Source organism: Dipodomys merriami, unplaced genomic scaffold, assembly GCF_024711535.1.
Source record: "Dipodomys merriami isolate MVZ:Mamm:240054 unplaced genomic scaffold, mDipMer1.0.p SCAF_30, whole genome shotgun sequence".
NCBI lineage: Eukaryota > Metazoa > Chordata > Mammalia > Rodentia > Heteromyidae > Dipodomys > Dipodomys merriami.
Window position 1 is genome coordinate 4173758 of NW_027204493.1, and position 22979 is coordinate 4196736.

General features: G+C 40.0%; 1 protein-coding gene across 2 annotated transcripts in view; it reads left to right on the forward strand.

Moving 5' to 3' along the window:
• The window catches only part of Slc1a3 (solute carrier family 1 member 3), a 90746-nt gene that overhangs the window by 59128 nt on the left and 8639 nt on the right, over positions 1-22979 (forward strand). For both annotated transcript variants that reach the window (XM_070041042.1, XM_070041043.1), the window contains exons 4-6: positions 13861-14065; positions 16935-16977; positions 20819-21111. In XM_070041042.1, the coding sequence (XP_069897143.1) occupies positions 13861-14065; positions 16935-16977; positions 20819-21111 (541 nt within the window). The remainder of the gene's footprint in view (positions 1-13860; positions 14066-16934; positions 16978-20818; positions 21112-22979) is intronic.

Sequence of the window (22979 nt, forward strand, 5' to 3'; positions counted from 1 at the left end):
TCTAGTCTCAAGGAATTGACCATTTCAATGGCAAGCCCAACAGGTATGAACATGACTATAAAACAAAGCAGGATGAAGCCAAGACATGCAAATAATGTGTTATGGGAATTCGGGGGTGGGAGGGCTAGCAATAGGGATTTCTTCAGGAAATGAGGACAAACATGGGGGACGCCCTGAAAGCAAAGATGTAGGGACAGGAAAACTCAAGGCACAGCTAGGGAATACTGAAGCAGTCTCGGTTGGCAGGAAGAACAGGATATGAGAAGAGGTTTGAGCTGAGCATGAAGGCATTGGCTAGGAGGGAGAGAGCAGCATTCCAGTTGGGGAGCATCTAGAAATACTAACACATGAGGACAATTGGAGAGAAGATATATATTTCATCTAGAGAAAAATAAAGACCAAATCACCCTGGTGAATATGGAAAAGAGTTACTCTAGATTCATCCAGAAATGAAGAGTTCTGGGAACCACATTTCAGGGGGTTTTTTGTTGTTGGGTTTTTTTTCTGTAAATACTTTTGGGGTTTGGTTTTTATTTGGGGTTTGTTGTTATTGCTAAGTCAAAGCTCCCCTTGATGAAGAGCTACCCCGGTAGCTTGTAAACCTCATCATAGGTGCTTTTTTTTTTCTTTTGTTGGTCGTGGTTCTTGAACTCTGGGCCTGGGTGCTGTCCCTCAGCTCTTCAGTTCAAGGCAAGTGCTCTACCACTTGAGCCACAGCACCACTTCTAGTTTTCTGGTGGTTTATTGGAGATAAGAGTCGCATGGACTTTCCTACCCAGGGTGGCTTTGAACAGCAATCCTCAGATCTCAGCTTGCTGAGTAGCTAGGGTTATAGGCGTGAGCCACCAGTGCTCACCTTATAGATGCATTTAAAGGAAGTTTTATAACTGAGGGACTAAACAGACTGAGGGGAAGGGGAAGCTACAGCTCATTCAGTGGCTAGGGAGTTCTAGAGGTACCGAATGCACTTGTATCCAGGATTGAGTTTTCCTTCTTTCCTTGTGGATTTAAGATATCCATTAATATATTACCTTCAAACTTCAGTTACCATGTTAGTATTTTCCAGTTCAGTGAGAAATGTGAAAACTGAATCTGGTTTAGCCTCACATTGTGACAATGGCCCCTTGCCATTCATTGCTTTACTTTAGAACATATGCAAAATCCTCTTTTACTATAATAGATGATGTCCTGGATGCTGGTGGCATATGCCTGTAATCCTAGCTACTCAGGAGGCTGAGATCTGAGGATCAAAGTTTGAAGCCAGCCTAGGGAGGAAAGTCCATGAGACTCCTGTCTCCAATTAACTCCCAAAAAGCCAGAAGTGGAGCTTTGGTTATGTGGTAGAACACTAACCTTGAGCTAAAAAGCTTAGGGACAGTGCCTTAGTCCTGAGTTCAAGCCCCCCAGGACCAAGACTTAAAATGAGTCTTCATTAGGCGGATCAAATGCAAATCAATGGCTGATACAACCCAGTGCAAAGAATTTATCTTGCAATGAATCTCCAAAGCAATAAGTGTGATGATTAAAACTAGGCTCCAGAATGGGAAAAACTTGAGTCCAAATGTCAGTAATGCAACTTAATAGCTGTGTGCTTAGAAGCAAGTGGCTTAGTCTTAGTGTTTCTATAATGTATTTGCACATTTGCCTTCCACCAGGAAGGGTTATTTGGGAAGATCAAAAAAGATAAAGAGCACAGTACTGTGGCTGGTAAGAAAGAATATCATTCTACTGAGTTCTCCCAATCTGTTGTGGTATTCCAAGGAGCCTTCAGAGCTATTATTTAAAACAATACTAAGTAAAACCATCACTAGCATCATGGACCAACTATCAGTATGGTAATTTACTTGCTTCTCAGAACAAGACACAGAGTGGTCATATATCTTGCCTTGTCTTAGCAAATAAGTTGGAGAGTCAGGATTCAGACCAAGTAGGCTCCAGAGCTCACAGTGATTAGTACAACAATATGCATCGACAAATTTCCCAGTTTTCTTCTCAATTCTATTCCACATCACTCACATGAATAATTTTGTGTGTAATTTGTTCAGGGCAGTTAAACTTTTGTATCTGCAGATTCCACATTTGCAAATGCAACCAACCATACATCAAAAATATTCATAAAGAAATAATATTGCATGTCCTAAACATGCACAGACTTTTTTGTTGCTATATGCTAATCACTACTGTAACAACTATTATATTGCATTTGCATTGTTTGGTGGGGGGGGCATTAAAGAAGGTGTGAGTGTGTAAGTTACAAATATATACGACATCATTTTACATAAAGAATGAGAATATCCACAGATTTGGTGTATGGGATGGTTCTGGAGCCATTTTCTGAGGATACAGAAGAACACTTGCATATTAAAAGCCTAATTACCATGTCTTTGGCCAGAATAGTCAAGAAGATGCTTAATAAATGTTGAATAAATACATGGATCCATGAAAACTTTTCGGTTCCGGAAGCAATTAATACTTCTATGAGAAGCAAATTATTCTTAAATAACTTCACCACCTCACCAAGTCAGTTCATTACTTGCAACGAGGTAGTCATAGCTCTGTGAATTGTTCATTTAAAATTAGTATTTTGCAACCTGTCTTGCTTTACATTGTGTATAAGCCTTTGATCCTTGTTTCCTTTGTAATGACAATATCCTCACTCCTCACACACTCTCACATTTGGGGAGGGTGTGTGTAGGGGTGTAATTTACTATAAGTAATTTACAAAAATGTATCCATACGCGCTAGTGTGCTTTTGCAGACGTTGATGACTGTACTCCTACCCACCCTCTTCCTCAGCTCCATGCTAACAAAGTATTCTACCAGCCCCTACACCATGTATCCTTCCACCAGCCCCATCAATAGCAAATCAGCCAGTTGTAGTTTAGCTTTCTTTCTTTGAGTACCCTCCTAGATCCCTGAAGTCTATTTAGGATAAGTGAAGTTTGAGACTTTCACAACTATTTTTGGAGTATTTTTATATGTTTTTTATTGTAAAAAAAACTGTACAGAAGGGTTATAGTTACAAGAGCAAGGTAATGAGTACATTTCTTACCAAGCATTATTGCCTCCTCCTTTGTTTTTCCCCTACCATCCCTTCCCTCCCTAATACTTCTTGAAAGAAGACATTAAACTAGGAAGTTGAGAAGGAAAAAGAAATTCTACACATACATATTATAAAAATAGAGTATGAAACACCTCCATTCTCTGGGGAAAAAAGAGAAAGAAAACTATAAAAGTGTTGGCCACAACTTGTGGACTATATCAGGAACATTACAATTCCATTTGTTGTTCTTGGTTTTAGGGGCAAAAACGTCATTTTTCTTGTTCCAAGGAGAGAATTTTCTCTCACTATGCATAAGGCAGAGATGAGGAAAACTGACCAATTCCAGAGCTGAGCACAGTTTTGTTTTGTTTTTTTACTTTATGAGGTGATATTGCTTTATTGTTTGGTGCAGGTAGCTGTGAGAATATTATCTCTGAGTCTCTGGGTGTGACTATTCCTTTATAGATTAGGTAAGAACAATTGATGAGCTTTTAAATGCTGAGAAAACTAATCAGATCTAAAAGGGAGTGATGTTGGCTACAGCCCAGGAAATATGCTGCGATAAAAGCACCTAGTGAACTTTTGCTCCATCCATTTTTCTCTCCTTTTCAGTCTTACATTCTCTCCTCTTGGGTGTTTTCCCTTCCTGCATTCTGTCAATTCTCTCCACAGCCTTCCCTTTCTCCTGTCCTCAACACTCAATACCATCTCCATAGATTTCAATTCAGCACACTCTCTTTACTGGCCAAAATGCAGATTTGAATTTTCTTTATTCTGCATTCTTTTATGGAGTAAGTAAAATTCACATCTCTGGATTTAATTCAGAAAACAGATCATGTGAACATGCTTTATTCTCTGATATTTTTTTTAAACAAGAAAAACATCTTTTTGAAAGGAAAAAATAAATCTGCATTTCAGTCTCACGACACAAACTTAACCTCAGTCCAATTCAGAGTACTCAAGGTTGTGTCTGGTCCCAGAATCTTTCCATGCCAAGGAACTGAGGTCCGGCTGGAGGAGAGTGGACATTGGTTCACACAGTGTGTGTGGCTTCTTTGGCCCCAGGAGTCAGCTAACTCCCCAGACTCAGTGCCTGGCCAGGAGTCAGACCCCCGCCCCAGCTGTTCTCTTGGGAAGCATGGCCAGGTCCAACTGCTTTTCAACACCCATATGTTGCTTTCCACTTCGATGAGGCTTTCAGTTCAATTCCTTTTCTTTCTGTGAGAGACAGGCCTTCCGTGGGAAGAAAGGGCACCCCTTGAAGTCTGACATGCTGTGCAGTCAGCTAGAGGTGCCCTTTGGTTAACCTTGGACAAGTAGAGCCCGGTTGAAGAATTCAGTGATGGCCATTGAGTATTCTGCCAACTAGGAAACTTGCTGTCCTGATCATCTTCCTCAAGAATGGCAAGCCAGGTCTTTTCCATAGAGGAAGCACAATCCTCAGGAAAGAGGGCTATTTTGGAAATTGCAAACTACTCATCTAAGTAGTTGATTGGAAGTCACGATTCTTTAGGGGAGAAAAGGAAAGGGTGGGGGGGGGGAGACTCTGGGGTCTTCAAAGAACTTCCTCTCATTAAATCAAAGTAATTCATTGCCTCCACAGCTCCTTCTGTTCGTGCCTTCACCTACTTTCCCACTAATGTTAGTGCTCTCGGTGGGTGACTGTGGATGTGCCCCTCCATGCCACCCCCAGCCCCTTAAAGGGCTTCACATCTTCCCACTGGATAGAGGCTTCTTTCCAAGCTAGCTCTACAGGTATGACCACAAGTCACTTTAGTCTGCCCATTGCTTCTGCTTCCCAACACACATTTCCCTTTTCGCTGCTGTTTTCTGTGGTCCTGGGTTTCTAAATCTTGGCAGAAGGACAGTCATTCCTTTATGCTCAGCAGTTAACAATGAGGTAACCAAAGAAAGGGTCTTGGTCTGAGGCTGTCAGCTGTTACTAATCACTACTCCCCAGCCCGGTCGCGGGTCCGCTCGCCTCTCCCTCTTGCTCTGCTTAGCACACATAAAGAAGATGAATGACTCTCTGGTTCCTCTTCAAAAAAGCATATTGTGTGGCACATTCCAATACTGTGAGCGAAGGATGGGCTAATGCGAAGGGTAAATGGGTATCTAAATCACCTCGCAGTGGGTCTCGTTGCCGACAGCTGTGGGCCTCTGAGAAGAGAAATTCAGAGTTTTCCGGTGACCTTGGTGAGAGAGGAAGTCCCAGCGGTGGGCTCTGGGGAAACCTCAGGTCCGGAACCATCACACGCCTGGGCTAGGCTGCAGGGAGACTCTATTGAAAGGTCAGGGACCAACCAGCGCAGAGAGAAGAGTAAGGGACCCGCACTCACAGGTCCCCACTGGCCAGTCCCCATGCGAGGTCGCCTGCACCCACGGGTTAACCCAAACGACACTAGATTCTCTTTAATTTTAGAGGTCACAGTGGTGTAAAATTTGGATCTCCATTCACCCTCACTGTTTCCTTATACGTACATTCATTCTTAGCTGCTAATGGTACCCAGAGAAAAGGATTGTTTGCTCAGTCCTTACCCGTCTAGGGATAAAAGTGATTTATTGGACTTTTTCTGCCCACTGGTAATATTGTCTGCTCCACTGAGTTTTTCCTCTTCATAACCTCAAAAAAAATGTTTTTCTTTTGCTTTTTGACGTTTCATTTTTTTTCCTAGGGAACACTACAGCTCAAAGAAAAAGAGTCTTTCACTAGTTTTCAGGGTCAATTTTTTTTTTTTTAAATCAATTTGCCTGATAAATTATGGGCCATCACAAGCAGTATTTTACTTGGCTTCATACAATACAATCTTATAAAGTTAAATGGTGTTATGGATAATAACCTAGCAAGTCTGGGGATATTATGAACAGCCATCATAGGAAGGAAACTATGGTCCTTGATTAAAAAAGAGAGAGAGACTTGTAACTTAATTGACTGCAAATGCTACAAAATCTTCCTTAGCTCTTTACAAAGATGTTTTAACACTTTTCACTAGGAATCACTAATAAAAGTTAGTTGCTTTCTTAAAGTTCCATGAAGTGAATTGCATATGGTAGGTTAGTCCAAGGTCATAAAATGTACTGATAATCAGAAGGCCTCCTTCTTAAGGTCCTTGCTATCCTTTGAGTTGGCAAACTTGAACCTACATGAAAGAATGCATTTTTACAGTGTGTCCTGACACATGTACACTTACATACAGAGCTAAAAACATGAATCAATACTTTCTTTAACCACACACGATGCATTTTGGTACTTTCTCTTCTCTTCTCTTTCATTCATTGATAAAAAAAAATACCAGTGATAACCCACTAAATTGGTCTCATCACCTCCACAGATAGCATTCTTGTTTAGATTTCATCTCTCCTACCATTTCTGTTTCTACACTTCTTTTGTTGTCTTTTTAGCTTTCCTCTGATGATGATGGACAGATAGAACAATAATATTAGTGTAGGCTCATCTGAGAGAATGAATTATATTAACAAAGGCTGGGGGGAAATAGCAAAGAAAGAGAAGAAAAAGGAAGAATGGGAAGGAAAAGTGCCTGTGATGATGAGAAGAGGTTTGCTAGCATCCTGTTTTGCTGACCTTTTTTTTTTGAGTGTCTGCCAGTCCTGGGGCTTGAACTCAGGGCCTGGGCACTGCCCCTGAGCTTCTTTTGCTCAAGGCTAGCACTCTACCACTTGAGCCACAGCACCATTTCTGGCCTTTTCTGTGTATGGGGTACTGAGGAATCGAACTCAGAGCTTTATGCATGTTAGGCAAGCACTCTACCACTAAGCCACATTGCCAGCCCCTCTGCTGACCATCTATGATGACTCATTAAATGAGCCCTCAGCTCCAGAAATGAAGTCCCAGGGGATGCTGGCTTTGCTTAGCTGCTGTTTGCACAGAATGTCTATCTCTCATTTTTCCAGACAGAATGAACCTCACTATTTTGAATTAATCGAGGGAAATCCAACCCACCTGACAATTTGGCAAGCCCGAATTTCAGAATATTTCCAAATAAAGCAAAGTTAATATTTATAATCCTTACAGTAACCCAATCTAAGTGTCAAAAAAAAAGGAATATTGTCTCTCCTCAGCACAACAAATAACAATGACCATTTAATCAACAAATAATTATTGAATACCTTTTAGAACATCAGGCACTATTCTAATGGTGCTTGGATTTGGTTGTTTTGTTTTCGTTTTTTCAGTGAAGCTACAGCAATGAATAAAACCAAGTGTCCCACTCTCTTGGCATTGAAAGTCTAGTAGAGAAAGACAGATCGAATGTAACCATCATTTATCAAAGGCCTGCTTTGTTTGTTTATTCTTTTTGTCTAGATGAGCATTGGAGGCTTGGAGAGGTAAAATAATCCTCGGTGAATAGTATACTTATCATTTATCTTCTTAATTAGTAATCATAATGGCTTGAGTTCTTCCTGTGTGCCATGTACCATCTAGGAGTCCCTCTGTCCCACTGAAAACCCTAGGAGAAAGCTGTGGTAATTCACGGTTTACAGAGAAGAAAACTGAGAAACTTAAAGGGGCCATGTGGTAGTAGGGTCAGAAGTAGAATCCAGATATTCCACTGGCATAGCCTGCATTTTAAATTACTGTGCCATAATTTTTTTAAAGGAATGTGCTTCTTAGAATACCTGAGTTTGGCCCTAAGTCCTTGGTCTTTTAGACCAAGTTCCGAGGTTACAATCGTCAATCGTCTTACAGGAAATGCTTCAAAATTGTGATACAAGCATTCTTAACCAACAATTTGGAACCTACCTTTTAAAGATTAGCCTTCTGTTCCAGAACCCATAGAATCACAGAACATTGTAGTGTGTTGTACTCTAATTTATCAAGGGGCCAGAAGAAAATTCTTGGGTGCAGAAAATATGCTGATAGTTTTTCAACAGAAATTTCAAATGATTTCTTTGGTATTTTGGGTCCTCTGCCCCCCTCTTCTTTCTGGGGTGACCATATGCCTTAAAGCCAGCAAGGACAGCTGCTCTAGACACAGAGACCTATGTCTCAATATGAAACTATGAGGCATAGAGTATTTTTAAAGTGTAGTTTTTCTATCTTAAAAACTCCATCACCTTGTATTCCTATGAATACGGTACACACTAGAGCTCATCTTTGGGTTTCTTGCTGTAAACGGCCCCTCTTGAAATTCTAGGAGGGCTGGGAACAGGCGGCTTTCATTAGATGCATGTTTGAGAAGCGTATTGTAGAGGCGTACATCTAAAATGAACTGAAAACCGAAGCAGAACAGTCTTCCTGAATCAGCAGCTACCCTCGCCTTTCTCTGCTCTTTCTGGGCCTGGTCCAGAGGCCTTGGAAGAACAATGAAGCATCATGAGGATATGTAGAAAGACAATTCAAAACAGAAGCCTGCTTTTATAGATTTCATGTTTCAAAACCTAGAGATAGGAACTGTTGTGGCGGGGAGGGAGGGGAGCATGGACTGAAAAATGTTCATTTATAACATAGATTTTTCAGCAGACAAGAAAATAAAATCCGTGCAAATGACAAAGCCTTGGAAAGTTGCATCAGTTGCATTACCCTTTAATATCTGGCTGAAAACATCTTCCACTTATCCAAGAAGCCACAGCAAATATTGTACCAAAAGAAATCTAATTTATAATGCAGACGTACAGAGTTCTAACATACATATTTATGAAACAGTCCCTCCTTGCCTTTCCAAAAAGAAAAAAAATACCATGAATTTGGTACATATTTGTTGTGCTAAATAGATTGCTGAAAGACTATCTTCTTAATAAAGAAGTAATTACATGTTTACTTCAAGAAATTCTCTTCTTCTCCTCTCTTCTATGATTACTGACTAAATTACCCAGTGTTTGAAACAAAACTTTAATCCTTAACATTCTAGAAATCATACTGTTCAGTCTCTTTTTGGCACTTAATTCAATGGTGAACATCTGATAGATTTCCAGTTTGCCTGCTTGATGATTGGTTATTGATAGGTAGTGGGGGGTTTTTTTGGTTGTTGTTAATTGCAGGGCTTGAACTCAGGACCTGGGCACTGTTCCTGAGCCTCTGTGCTCAAGGCTAGCAATCTACCACTTGAGCCACAGCACCATTTCCCATTTTAGAGCAGTTTATTGGAGATAAGATTTCCACAGGACTTTTCTGCCCAGGCTGGCTTTGAACCATGATTCTTAGGTCTCAGCCTTCTGAATAGCTAGGTTTACAGGCATGAGCCACAGACGCCTGGCTTGATAGGTTGATTTTTCACAATGTTCACAGGCAGCAAGATTTCATGGCCCTCCAACCTCTACTAGAATGTGCATTCTCTGGCCTGTTTTTCTAGAAATGAAGAAGAATTTATGGTGTTCTATTCTTTCTCTCTATCCCTTCTGATAGGTAGTATTAATCAATTTAACCTTCCAGGAGATCTAAGGAATGTGGAGAAATTAGACAGAGACCTTCCACAATTACCTCTCTCCATAGAATTTCCTCTAGCCAGGCAGGTCAACATTGAGATCAGTGTAAGAAGGCTAGAAAAATCACATAGAGGACAAGCAAGTGTATTTCCCAGCTTGCCCATAAAAAAAGAGGGGTCTAGCCACAAGGATACTCTTTGGGATGTGTAAGTTTGGACTCTGCCACTGCCACAAATTAGCTGTGCAACATTAGGCAAGTTACTTAACTTTTCTGGTCTCTTGTTTCTTCCTTTGTACATAGTCATCAGCAATATCTACATTTGTATAATTGACATTGAATCAAATAAACATAGCATCAGTCAGAAGCAGGACCTGATGAATGAGTCAACATGAAAGTGTACTCAAAATCTACAGAACACACAAACCCTTTGTACCCAGATGAGTTATCATGGTACTCAAGTGAGAATACAATATAAGACTTTTTTTGTGTGTTTCAAGAGTCTTGGTTTTCCCAGTAAAGAGTAAGTAAGAGAGTCTTGATTTTCCCAGTAAAAAAATAAACCTGGTTTAGATAAGCCCAGATACAATGAAAACAGACAGTAAGATCATTTTTTTACCTTTACTACATCCAAATGTGTGCCTCAAACATACACTTCGATGAATGTGTGGATCCTGTAATCACCCTGACAAGTACCTCCATGCCCATGTGATTTCCTGTCTCGCCACCACCCCAGTGTCCTTTCTCTCCTATATTTTAAAATGAATGACAACTTTCCCTTTCCATACTTTTAGGGATCTCTGCCGAAGCTTCCCTTTATACAAAGTGATTTAGCGCTTAGGCCTTGCCCAGACATTCTGACATGTGTGTTTAGTCTCTAGTATAAAGCTTAGTCTCTCATATTTCATGAGGCTAGGGCAAGAGGATGGTCACAGGGTTCTGGTGTGGGAGAAGAAGGACGATGCTCTGCTCACTTGGACTTTTATCTTCCAGAGCTCTTCCTGTTTTCCTGGTTCGACCAGTATCAAGGTCATTGTATGTGTAGCAGATGTGTACATCTGTCCTGCTGTTGCCCTGGTAACAGTGCATGGCCTTGTTGCTGGTGGTTTCTTTAGTTTTACAAGTTGGAATATCCAAGGAACTGAGATGAGCAAGTGATCCTATGGGACTCCTGTAGGAAAAGGAGAGAAATGGCCTCTAAAGAGTTCCTATCTGTCCCTTTCCTGGGTGGAAACAATGTCAGTTTATTCTCTTTTTAAAAGAAAGACCCCATACACAGAGGTGAAGGAGGCCTTATTTGGGCTGTTGGTTCTCTTGTGTGCTAAGAAAATGTCTTTTGATGGTTTTCTTCAGCTATTTCGAAATTAGAAAGTTTGGAGAAAATACTTGCATGTTGGTTTTCATTTTCTGAAATATTTTTAAGCCTATAAAATTTATCTCCAAAAGTTGCTAGCCTTCTAGCTGTGGGTATTGAGATAATTTTTGCCATTCCACTGTCAGGCTGGGGTCTTCGTGCTGTCTTGACCACCAGTGTTCTCCCTGAATAGCACAGGTTGGCCATTGTGGGCAAGAGGGTCAAATATCCGGCCTTTTGTACTTACATTAGTGGACAGGAAAAGAACCAGAGGGATTGCTGGCTATGGTGCCAACTTCAGACAGTCATGGGAAAGAGTGAGCCCCTTCCTACAGAAATTTTTGCAAGCACAGCAAAGCCAAGATATTTTGACATGTGACTCATACCTGAGAAGAAAATAGAGAGATGAGATACTTTGGCTGAGATCATTTATAACATAACTGATGTATTTAAATGGTGCCATCTCAATAAGTTGATTTTTAGCAATGGGTATCAAGAAGCTAGACAGAGATAAATGAGGTTTAAAGTTCATGCACTAAAGTCCATTTGGGCAGGAAGCTCATGTTGAATGACATAATACCTGAGTTTGAGTTCTTGTTCCATTCTACTTGAAGTTAACTAGAGTCTTAGACTTGAGTTAGTTTTTAATCTGCCAAATGGGCTCTTGTTAAAATATAATCCTATGTGAAAATTTACATAAGGGCATACTATGAGCGTTATAAACTATATAATTCAGATATAAGTGAGACTGTAAATGGAAAGTCAGTGCTTCAATTCTCACCTCCAATTACCTTTGTAACAATAGTTTTGGGTAAATCCTAAATCATAGCAAATCCAAATTTGGACAATTCTTAAACTGTGTTATCTGACATAGGCACTTTTTTGTACATTTTTTATTGTAAAAATACTGTACAGAGGGGTTACAGTTACATGAGTAAGGTAATGAGTACATTTTATACTGAGCTTTGTTACCTCCTCTTTTGTTTTTTCCCCTACCATCCCTTCCCTCCCCACTTCCCCAGCTCCTCCCTTCCCCCCTCCCACCGCCCTGAAGTTGTAAAGTTCGTTTTCAACATAGTGTCTTATACATCTCATTGTTACAATGGGTCAACCTGTATCCCTATTTAAGCTTTGTGTGTCCTTCCCCTCTCCAAATTAGAAAAAAATATATATATACAAGATGCAGGACACCAACATCAAATACAGTGAAAACAGGAGTTATACCTTGGGGGTGGGGGGGAAACATACCAAAGAAACAAAAAAATCACATAGTATATTATAAATACATTAAAAACAATAGAAGGAAAGAAAAAAAACACTTGTGTCCCTATCTTGGGGTTCATTTCACTTAACATCATCTTATATGGTCATATATACATAGCTTTTGACCAAAGAAAACCATAGGACCTACGTTTCTTGGGGCCTGGCTTACTTCACATAATATAATTTTTTTCCAATAGACACTATTTTTTTAATACTTACCTTTTTCTAAATATATTTGTGTGAACATGGTCACTATCTAAGTATGAAACCGCCATTAAAATTTGTTATCTACCTTGCAATGTAATATAACCTTTTAGTACATTCATGGAATCACAATTTTAAACAGTAAGGAAAACACTCTAACTATAATTGGATTATACTATAATTGGATTTTAGTGTTATAATGGGTTTGAGGAGGATAAAGAAAGAAGAAAGGAGATGAACAACTAATGAAACTGAAAAGCCCATATTGTAGTTTTTTAGGTGGATTTTTGTTTGGCTTTTGTTTTTTGTTTTGGGCACTGGTCCTGGGTCTTGAACTCAGGGACTGGGTGCTATTCCTGAGCTTTTTCACTCAAGGCTGGTGCTCTATTAATTGAGCCAGAGCTTCACATCCAGCTTTTTGGCGGTTGATTGGAGATAAGAGTCTCACAGACTTTTCTGCCCAGGCTGGCTTCAACTGGAATTCTCAGATCTCAACTTCCTAAGGAGCTAGGATTACAGGCATAAACCACTGGGCCCTAGCTTAATAATTTTGTTTTTTGAGAGTTTTATGTCAGGTCCAGTTGTTTTCCAACCCAAGAGATATGTCTCTTGAATTAGCTTACACCATTGGAGAAACCTTTCAAGTTTTGTCTCCATTTTCAACTAAGTGAAACTTAAATTTCTGAAAATGAGGGGGGAAAAGTGTTTTAACATGAGAAGGTATCTTAGATTTATGTAACAAAATATGTCCCTATGGGACAAAGTAGAAGAAGACAGAGTACAAGAATAAGAACTCCACCAACCTAATAGTTTTAAGATTAATTAGAAGAGGTGAAGTGAAACAGAGAACTTGGGTTTTAGAACTTAATGTTTACTTGAAATGCAAACTGAAGATAGATCAGCAAGTAATTAGAATAATAACATTTTGCATAAAAGACATCAAAAAAGATTCTACAAAACATATAAAATGATACATTTTTAGGAAAATTATTTAATGCCAATTCACCTGTGAGAATCGTCACAGTGCTTGAACTTGAATAAGCTTAGATTATCCTATCTGAATTTTTTTGTTCAGTTTATAAGTAAATATTAATTCATCTGTTCATTCAGTTGATCAATTCATGTATTCAACATATTTACAAGAGACTTTCTGAAGACATAGGACTCAAGTTAAAGTACTGAATTGGTAAAAAGAGGAGAGATTCCTCTTCATCAAACCCTGTCAGAAATGTTTAGTGTCCTGTTATACACACAGATAGACACACAAACTACCTTATACCTCATAGTTGTAGGTATTTCCAACCAATGAAAATGGAGGAGAGACTTTCAAACTATTAGAGAGCTGATAATATTTGGCCACCCGGAATCAATTTTTAGGGCAGCAAATGGGTTCTCTCACACGTTCACTGATACAAATAGTGTCTACATCTCCCATGGCTTCCCCTCCCCCTGCACCTTTTGTGATCTGAGTAGATCGGGGGCCGAGTTCTCATAGTATGTATTGCTGGGTGGGCAAAGGAAAAGAGAGTGTAGAAGGAAATGCTGTTCCCATTATCTCCCACTAAAGAATCCCTTGGACTGACTTCCCAAAAATCTTCTGTTTGCCTTCACCAGGAATGGCGGCCCTAGATAGTAAGGCATCAGGGAAGATGGGAATGCGAGCTGTAGTCTATTACATGACTACCACCATCATTGCTGTGGTGATTGGCATAATCATTGTCCTCATCATCCATCCTGGGAAGGGCACAAAGGAAAACATGTACAGAGAAGGCAAAATTGTACAAGTGACTGCTGCAGATGCCTTCCTGGATTTAATCAGGTACGTCCTTGCAGGCCCAGCTCTTGGGTATATTCTGACCACCTCATCCTTTGTACCATGAGTCATGGAAGAGTATCTGAAAGAAGCATCTTCTCACAGAAAATAAATCCAGGATCAATTTTCCATTCTCTTAGAAATAATGAGGAGAAGCGAAAGTGATAGACTTTGAGAGTCCTGCCTTTAGGATTCAGAACCTCATCACTAAGTTCTCTTGGTTGTGCAATTTGTCTTGGAATATTAGTCATTCTTAATTTTTCACAAGCCTTAATGTTGAAGACTAGTTTTTAGTCTAATCACATGACTGCTAATTCAGAACTTGCGTCTGTATCATTGTTTACTATATGTAAAAATACGCTTCCAGCAGGGTATTTGAAGATCTGCTGATCACTCCTTTCCTTGGCTTTTTCTTTTTGTACTTCCTATGAAAAAAGAGAGTTGACAGAACAGTAATAAAAGACTAAGTGATAGTTTCTCCAGCGTTGTTTTATGTCACAACCAGACCCACTACAAATGAGTCTTATCTAACTCTTGAAAACAGACTTGATGGGAACTGGCCTTTCACAGAACTGTGAAGTGAGCCAAAATTTGATCTTGGTACTTTCCTGTTTTCTCTCACTACACTTCTGCCCTAGTATCAGTCAAGTCTTAGAAAGGAGCATGCTGCATGCTCAGAAGTTAATCAGTAAAGAAGGTTTGCAAAGGTGCTGTCAGGGTTGAAGGAACCCCCAAGGGATGAGGTGCCAGAGGATTAACAGTATTAGGAAGCTATTTTGTTTCTGGAACCAAGAAAGAGCCATAGTCATGGGAGAAAGGCCTGAGAGTAGGACACCTAGCTTTCATTGGAGGAAGGGTGCTGCCACTAACCTGTCAAGGAAAGAGTTGGAAGAATGGATACAATGGATACATCCACTTCTCAGGGATCTGTCAATACCTGCTGTTAGACCATAGAAGTGAAGGAATTCATATGCCACCGTCCATGGAGGTCAGTTCCCAGGGCTCAGAGAAGAATGGAAGGTGGACAAATGGAAAAGGGACAAATGGAAGCTGTCTTGGCACAGGTCTCTAGATCCCTATCCATTTTTTGCAGTCCCCCATCAGACTTGTCTTCTCAAGATTGAACTTCCTCCCTCCCAGCCCCCACCCCTTCTTAATTAACAACTTGTTTGCAAATGGACTTGATACCTATTCTAAAAGCTTTCTGTCAACCATCTGAAGGAAGTTCCTCCAAGGGACTGATTTTATACTCTATCTCAACTGTGGCAGTTAGACCCCCTGGAGATACGGGCAGCAGAGTATCAGAGGCTATCCTCAGCAGCACCCCTCATTCCTACCATGGGTGACTTCATGTGATCCATCTATAGTTACCACCCAACTGCAAGGGGCATGAGCTTGTTTTTCTTTTTTTCTTCTTTTTGGCAGTTCTGGAATTTGATCTCAGAACTTTCCACTTGTCAGGCAAATACAGCCCAGTTTTTTGCTTCCAGTATTTTTCAGACAGAGTTTCAAGAGATGTTTTTGTTTTGTTTTGCCCTCCTCAGAGGTGTCACTGACTAAAAGAGGCTGATACTAACTTTTTTACCCAGGCTGGCCTAAAACCACAATCCTATCTTTACCTCCCTGGTAGCCACTATGCACAGCCCTCATGGAACTTTCTTTTCCAAAACCAGTTTTAGGAAGTCAATCACAATAATCTGAAGATAACAAGCCACCCTATAACATTATTCCATACCAGGTTAGCAACCTATTAATATGTTTTTGTTTAGTTTGTATAGTTAGTTAAAGTGGGTTTTTTCATTTTTCTGTTTTGTTTTTTTACCATATTTCCATGAACTCTACCTTAGGGAGTTTGGATTAAGAGTATTTTGTTGTAATGTCTTTCACTGTAATTCCTATCTTTATTTGAAAAACTGAGATCTTGAAAATGGGATCTCCAGCCTGGTCTATCAGAGGCCTGTGAGTTTCTCTTCCTCTTTACCTTATTGATGAGTATATGAACATCCTGTCCATATGCTGTCACTTGAGCATTCATCTGGAATCTTCTGAAAGCATACTTCTAGCATAAAAAACAAACATATAGAAGGGAAAGGAAGTAGGGCAGTCTGGATCATACAAAGAAAGGTATAAGTTTAAAGCCTTCAGGTCTGATTTTGATAGTTTACATCTGGAATTCTTAGCTCATATCTACCTTGGTTCTGTGTCTTCTCCAAGTCTAAGATGGAAATCTTGGCTCTCTAATGGTGACTTTACCCACTCCCTCTTTAACATAAATGGATGCCATAGCTTGGTCAATGTCCTATTCCCTGACCAGATCATTGCCTGAACATTATCCTGACACAGTCTTTGAAGACATGGCAAACCCTACCACAAAATTTGAAGTTCATGTCTCCAATGAAAACTATTCAATCTCATGTCCATTCTCCAGAATGTCTAACAAGTCTTTGTTACAGAAAAAAAAGTTCCACCGTCCAACTATGCGTTTTGAGAGCTTTTGTTCCTTAAACACTTGGTGTAATACCAAAGATGACTGTGACTGACCAAAAGCTCAGTCAGCCACGGTGTTAACAAAAGGCATTTGGACCTCCCTTTGATTCTTCTTAGGAACAGGGTTTTGATAAAATGGCTGAATGAAGAATGTGTTTGGCTGACAAAATGGCAGTTGAATTGAACACTTCTTTGCAAAATATTGATTGCATAGGTCACACTTTAGGAACAAACATATGTCCCATTTCAAGTCAGAAAAATGACTTTTCACTTTTTCCATCTGGTACTTGGTTCAAGGGAGTCCTTGCTTTAGACACAAAGAAGCAGTATGTAAGGAACAAAGTTCCTCTCTGCCAAATTTTTCAAGTGACTACTATTTTCTTTGCAGGAACATGTTCCCTCCAAATCTGGTGGAAGCCTGCTTTAAACAGGTAAACATTCTACAACCACTAATTCCCCTTTAAAATTCCTCTTTGGCATTCAAACCAAGCAGAGCCCTTTTTTTCTACCCCCATTTGTCTACAATAAGAATCACTTCTCTTGCAACCACATGGAAAGCATGAGGATCCTCTGGGAAATTTGGGGAAAGTGGTGGCTCTTACCTTCCATTGAAGGCCCCCTAGCTGCTAGACACAGTGTTTCTTGCATATAAATACCACACTGAATCTCTGTTTTTATTGAGAGCTAATCAAGACAGTCTTCTCTCCCTGTCCCCCACAGCTGACACGCAAAAGCCCATGAAGTAGGCAAACTCCATAACAGCTTTCTATAAAGATTAGAGAGATTATTCCAGTTCCTGGGTTTGGTTTAAAAACATCATTGGAATGTTTATTAGAAGTCTATGAAGGGCCTTCGGGAGTCTGAAGGAGACCCGTATCAGAAAGAATGGCACCATCATGTATGGAATGCCTGCTGTGTGCCAAGCACTAATGTTATATTTAGTCTTCACAGCAATGCGATGAGTATCACTGTCTATTTCACTGATGAGGCCGCTCATGTTTAAGAATGGAGAGAGCCTATGTAACCAGCACAAGTTCTCACAGGTAGTAAATGGCAGATGTAGAACTCAGAATTCAGATCCATTGTGATGACTATAAATGCTCTTCTCTTCCAACTATTCCATTCTGCTTCCTAGAAATCAACACCCAGGGTGATGAGACAGCTACCTGGAAGCTCTGGTCATGTCCACTTCCCCTCAGCTTCATAGTCAAGCAAATCTTAGCTCGCTGCGCAGTGGGCAGAAATGCATTCTGCCATAAAGAGATTTTAAAAATCAGTAAAGTTCATTCTAACCTCAATTGACTATAAAAGCTCTGTTGCCCCAAATATAAAACAGACATTCTGAATCAAATAATAGTTTCCAAACACTTCTCCAGATGGTGTCAATTCACCCCTGTTGTAATTTCCGAACTTTCCTGTTGGGATCTGTAAAAGGAAACAAAAGCCAATCTCGTGGAGAAGCAGAGTTTACACATCCAAGACTTCCTTTGATTTTTTTCTTCCTTCTTAAAAATTCTATTAAGTCAGGCACCAATGGGCCTGTTATCCTAGCTATTCAGGAGGCTGAGATCTGGGGATGGCAGTTCAAAGCCTGCCACGGCAGGAAAGTCCATGAGACTCATCCTCAATTAACCACTAGAAAACTGGCTCAAAGTGGTAGAGTGCTGGCCTTGAGGGAAAATGCTCAGGGAGTTCAAGCTCCATGTCCAACAACAACAACAACAAAAATTCTATTAAGACTATTTTTTAAAGGTAATGTACACGTACATTACAAGAATCCTTTTTTAATAAAAAATTAAGCAGCTAAACTCTTCCTTTATTCATAAAACAATGATAATAATAAATAATAAACCCCCTTTTTTGTCAGTCATAGGGCCTGCAGTCTGGGCCTGGGTGCTGTCCCTCAGCTCTTCAGCTCAAGGCTAGTGCTCTACCACTTGAGCCACAGCGCCACTTCCAGCTCTTTCTGCTATGTGGTGCTGAGGAATCGAACCCAGGCCTCATGCATGCAAGGCAAGCACTCTACCACTCCCAGTCCCTAATAAACACCTTTTAACACAACCAGCCAACCCTAGCACCATGAGGTTGGTGACTATTCCAGTTAGCCAGCTGGCACTGAGTGATATAAAAAAAAAAATGCTGTTTTAGCTTTCAGATGAAAAAATTACTGACTGGTGCAGATTTATTGTACTTTTTGTACTTTGGCATGTACAAGATTTTCAAGAGTTAGCAAATGTTTCTCCCCAGATCTAGTTGGTTTAGACCAAAATGCAAATGATGGTGCTGCTTTTGAAAAGGCTACAAGCTATATTTAAGAAGAAAGAGATGAAAGGATAATCAGGATTGAAAAATCTACCCAAGTTAATCTATCAAATACATAAGCACCCAGCAAAGCAAAGAGATGAGAAAGTTGACTGGAATACAATTTTCTTTTGCTTAAAATGGCCAGCAAGACCACTGATTGTTCAAGGGTGTGACCACAGCATTGACAGCTGGCCACGTCCTTGTTTGGGACTAGTAATTTCCCAATGGACCAGAAAGTGTGTCACTTTACAAAGTCATGGCTGAGCACTTCATACACGGCCTCCTTTTTTCCTCTTTAACTAGTCAAGAGCTACACATTATGACCCTGACTGATACTTTACCACCTTCACTATCATGGAATCCTACTGTTGCTAAATGCATAGCAAAATAGGCTTAATTGTTTTCTGTGGTCACAGCAATGTTCTCGGCAATCTTGTCTGGCCAACTTATGCAGAAGTTGTGGGGAAACTCAGCTCTTGAGGTAGAGAAAAATACACTACAGATTTGGAGAATTGCCATCATCAGCTACTAATCAGGAAGGCACATATCATTAAGAATTGATGATATCAAGGAGGGGGTAACAATGGTCTATAGGAAATGTGCCCATTGCCTTACTTATGTAACTATAACCCTTCTGTACAGTATCTTTACAATTAAAAATATTTTTTAATTTAATTTTATTTTATTTGAGAACATACTGTACAGAGGGGCTACAATTACATGGGCAGGATAATGCATACATTTCTTACCAAGCATTGCAGCCTCCTCCTTTGTTTACCCTTCACCTCCCTTCCCAGCCTCCCCCCTCCCCCCACCCAATTATACCTCCCTACCCCCCCCACACCGACATTGTAAAGTTGGTTTTGACATGACATTTTGTACTTCTCATTGTTGCAACAGGTCCACCTGAATCCTTTTTAAAAGAATGCAATTTAAAAAAAAGAATTGATATCAGAAATGGCTTGAAGCCTGGTTTTGAGATTTTTTCATGTTTAATAATCCACTGCAATCTCCAGCCAGGTCTAATTCCTGAAGGGCTTTCATTGTGCACATTAACCAATGTTAATGTAATAGCTTACTTTTTTTTTTTTTTTTTGGTCGGTCGTGGGGCTTGAACTCTGGGCCTGGGAGCTGTCCCTCAGCTCTTCAGCTCAAGGCGAGCGCTCTACCACTTGAGCTACAGCGCCACTTCCGGTTTTCTGGTGGTTTATTGGAGATAGGAGTCTCACGGTCTCTCCTGCCCGGGCTGGCTTTGAACCGCGATCCTCAGATCTCAGTCTCCTGAGTAGCTAGGATTACAGGCGTGAGCCACCAGCGCCCGGCTTAGCTTACATTTTTATATGGTATTCTTACCTAGTATCTTTAATTTGATCATCACTGCAACCCTTGGAGGTTATCCCAGCCCAGTTATCCCAGTTGCACAACTGTGGAATTTAAAGAATGGATGTTAGGTGATTTCTCCATAATCCCATAGCATGATCCCCATAGAAAAGGAAAGAACTTCTGAACATCTAGGCTTATGAATTTTTTTAAACCCCATTATAATGATTTTATTAGGGTTTTGGAAGAAAGCAAAAGTACATGACTATGCATATTTAGAACAATATCTTTCACCAGACATCTCTTTCCTATGATGATTTTATGATATTATGTATTTGAGTGTGTTTGTTTGTGTGTGTGTGTGTGTGTGTGTGTGTGTGTGTGTAGTGATTTATATGAATATGTGTGTCTTCCTGAAGAATAAGGAATTGCCACAGATTAGGATAGATGGATGGTAGATACATACATACATAGAAACATAGACAGACACATAGGTAGATAAATAGGTAGATAGATAGATAACTTCATACTTTCTACAGGATCTTCTGAATGCAGAATAATGTTTATCATTGTAGAAAATTTGGATGGCAACAATGGATAAAGAAAAATTAAAATCAGCTCATTCCTGTTGTGCTTTTTATTTTTAAGTTTAAAACCAGCTATGAGAAGAGAAGCTTTAAAGTGCCTATTCAGTCCAATGAAACACTCCTGGGTGCCGTGGTAAACAATGTGTCAGAGGCCATGGAGACTCTCACTCGTATCAGGGAAGAGCTAGTCCCTGTTCCAGGATCTGTGAATGGAGTCAATGCCCTGGGACTGGTTGTTTTTTCCATGTGCTTTGGTTTCGTGATTGGGAACATGAAGGAACAGGGACAAGCCCTGAGAGACTTCTTTGATTCACTTAATGAAGCCATCATGAGATTGGTCGCAGTGGTAATGTGGTATGTATTTCCATTTGCTATATAACTATATACATGATGTTTTTGCCATCCCCATGAGTTCTGTTCTGAGGAAAATGCCTCACCAAGCCAATGCCTGATTCTAATGGTCTCACTCTGGAAAGCACAGGTAATCGATGCATTACTGGCCCTTTAAGGTCTTGAACCTATCTGCAAGCCTATTTTAAGTTCACTTCCCTATTTCCAAAAGGTGTCAACTCTTCTAGGTCATTGAAGCCTATAGAATCCCACTTTGCATCTATTTAGTTATGCAGTGCTTGTTATATGATAAGAACGCTCTGTAGACCCATAAGTGAAGAGACCATACAAGAATGTTGGATCTTACATGCTTTTCAGGGAGACAGACAAAAAAACAAAACAAAACAACAACAACAACAAAAACAAGCAAATAAAGTAACTATGTCTTAAGTCCTAAATGCTGTGAAAAACTAAAATGAAATAAAATTAAATAGCAGGTTACTGGGGAGAAGGCATAAAATTAAACTCTGCCTTGAATGGTAAGAAAGGCCTACAGGTCATTTCTTTTTCGGGGGAGGTGGCGGTCGAGACCTAAAGGACTAAGAGTCTCACAAAATGTGAGAGGAGAATCTCTCCCCACTGAAAAAGAAAGCAAACCCACAGGTCCAAGACCATCAGAAAAATGGAAATATGTCTCTGTTTGAACACTAGGAAAGAACTATTCATGGCAGTTCTGTTGCAATGTACAGAGGGACTCATGGAGGTTTCATGGGAAATATTATGGAATGCTAAGCCACAATTTATAATGGAACTTCCTTTAATAATGTTCAGAGCAAGAGACAAAGGAAAAGGCTTAGTCCAAAGGAGAGTCTTGGCCTTGAAAAGTCATCTCCCCAGCAGGGAGAGAACCCTTTGCTTGGTTTATGCCTCATGTGGGGGTTACTGCTCTTTTATCCTTTATTTTTAATACCCACGACCTACCTTGGCACCTGCTGCAGAAAAGCATCAATTACTGAGAAAAGCATCCACTCACCAACATGATTAAAAATGTCCTTTGTCTCTAATGCCACTAAAGCCTAGAGAAATCCACTTTTTAGGGCTATGAACAAGATGAATATGAACTTGAGCACAAAGACAAATCAGAATGTAGTCTCTACAGGGGCCTCCACTTGGAAGGCTCCTTTGAAATCCTGGCAGGGCTGAGAGTGGACATTTATCTTCATATTATTAAAATCCCTCCACCTTTCACCTCTTTTATGAAAGAAGCCCATTCAAGAGCACTGAATGAACCTCACATGTCACATTGCTAGCTGTACATTCGCCTACACATTCAACTTTTGAGTTATTGCATTTTGAAAACAGGTACTTCTATGATTTCCTGGCCCACATTCTAAGGACTTTTAAAAGAAGCATTGTAGTTTTCAAGTTACATTAAGTCCTCCGCTGTTCCCAGCAGACCTTTCTCTTTGAGTGATTGGCTGTTCTGTTTTTGGTGATGTGTTTGGTTATAGTTTACTGCACACCTCACACAAAGGCAGTCGAAAACTAGGCAGTAGGGCCTTTGAACAAACAGGGCTATTTGGGTGTGTACAAGTCAATTTGTGGTCAGTTTCTCATTCTTACAGTCTGCAAGGGAAAGCTCACAAATGGCAATAACGGCTTGTCATAGTTAATTAGAACACCTAGGAACTGATTGTAGTAGTACATACTTGCATGTTATTAACTTTAATTGCTTTGAATTTATTTTATGATCTATGGTGAATGGTTCCAGTTTCCTGTTTGCCCAATAGCATAAAATGTTCTCTGAAAGTAAATCTACGTCAGTAAAACAGGTGCTTTAAAGAAAATATGATATTGTAAGTGATATGTAGCTATGGACAGAAGTAATGAAG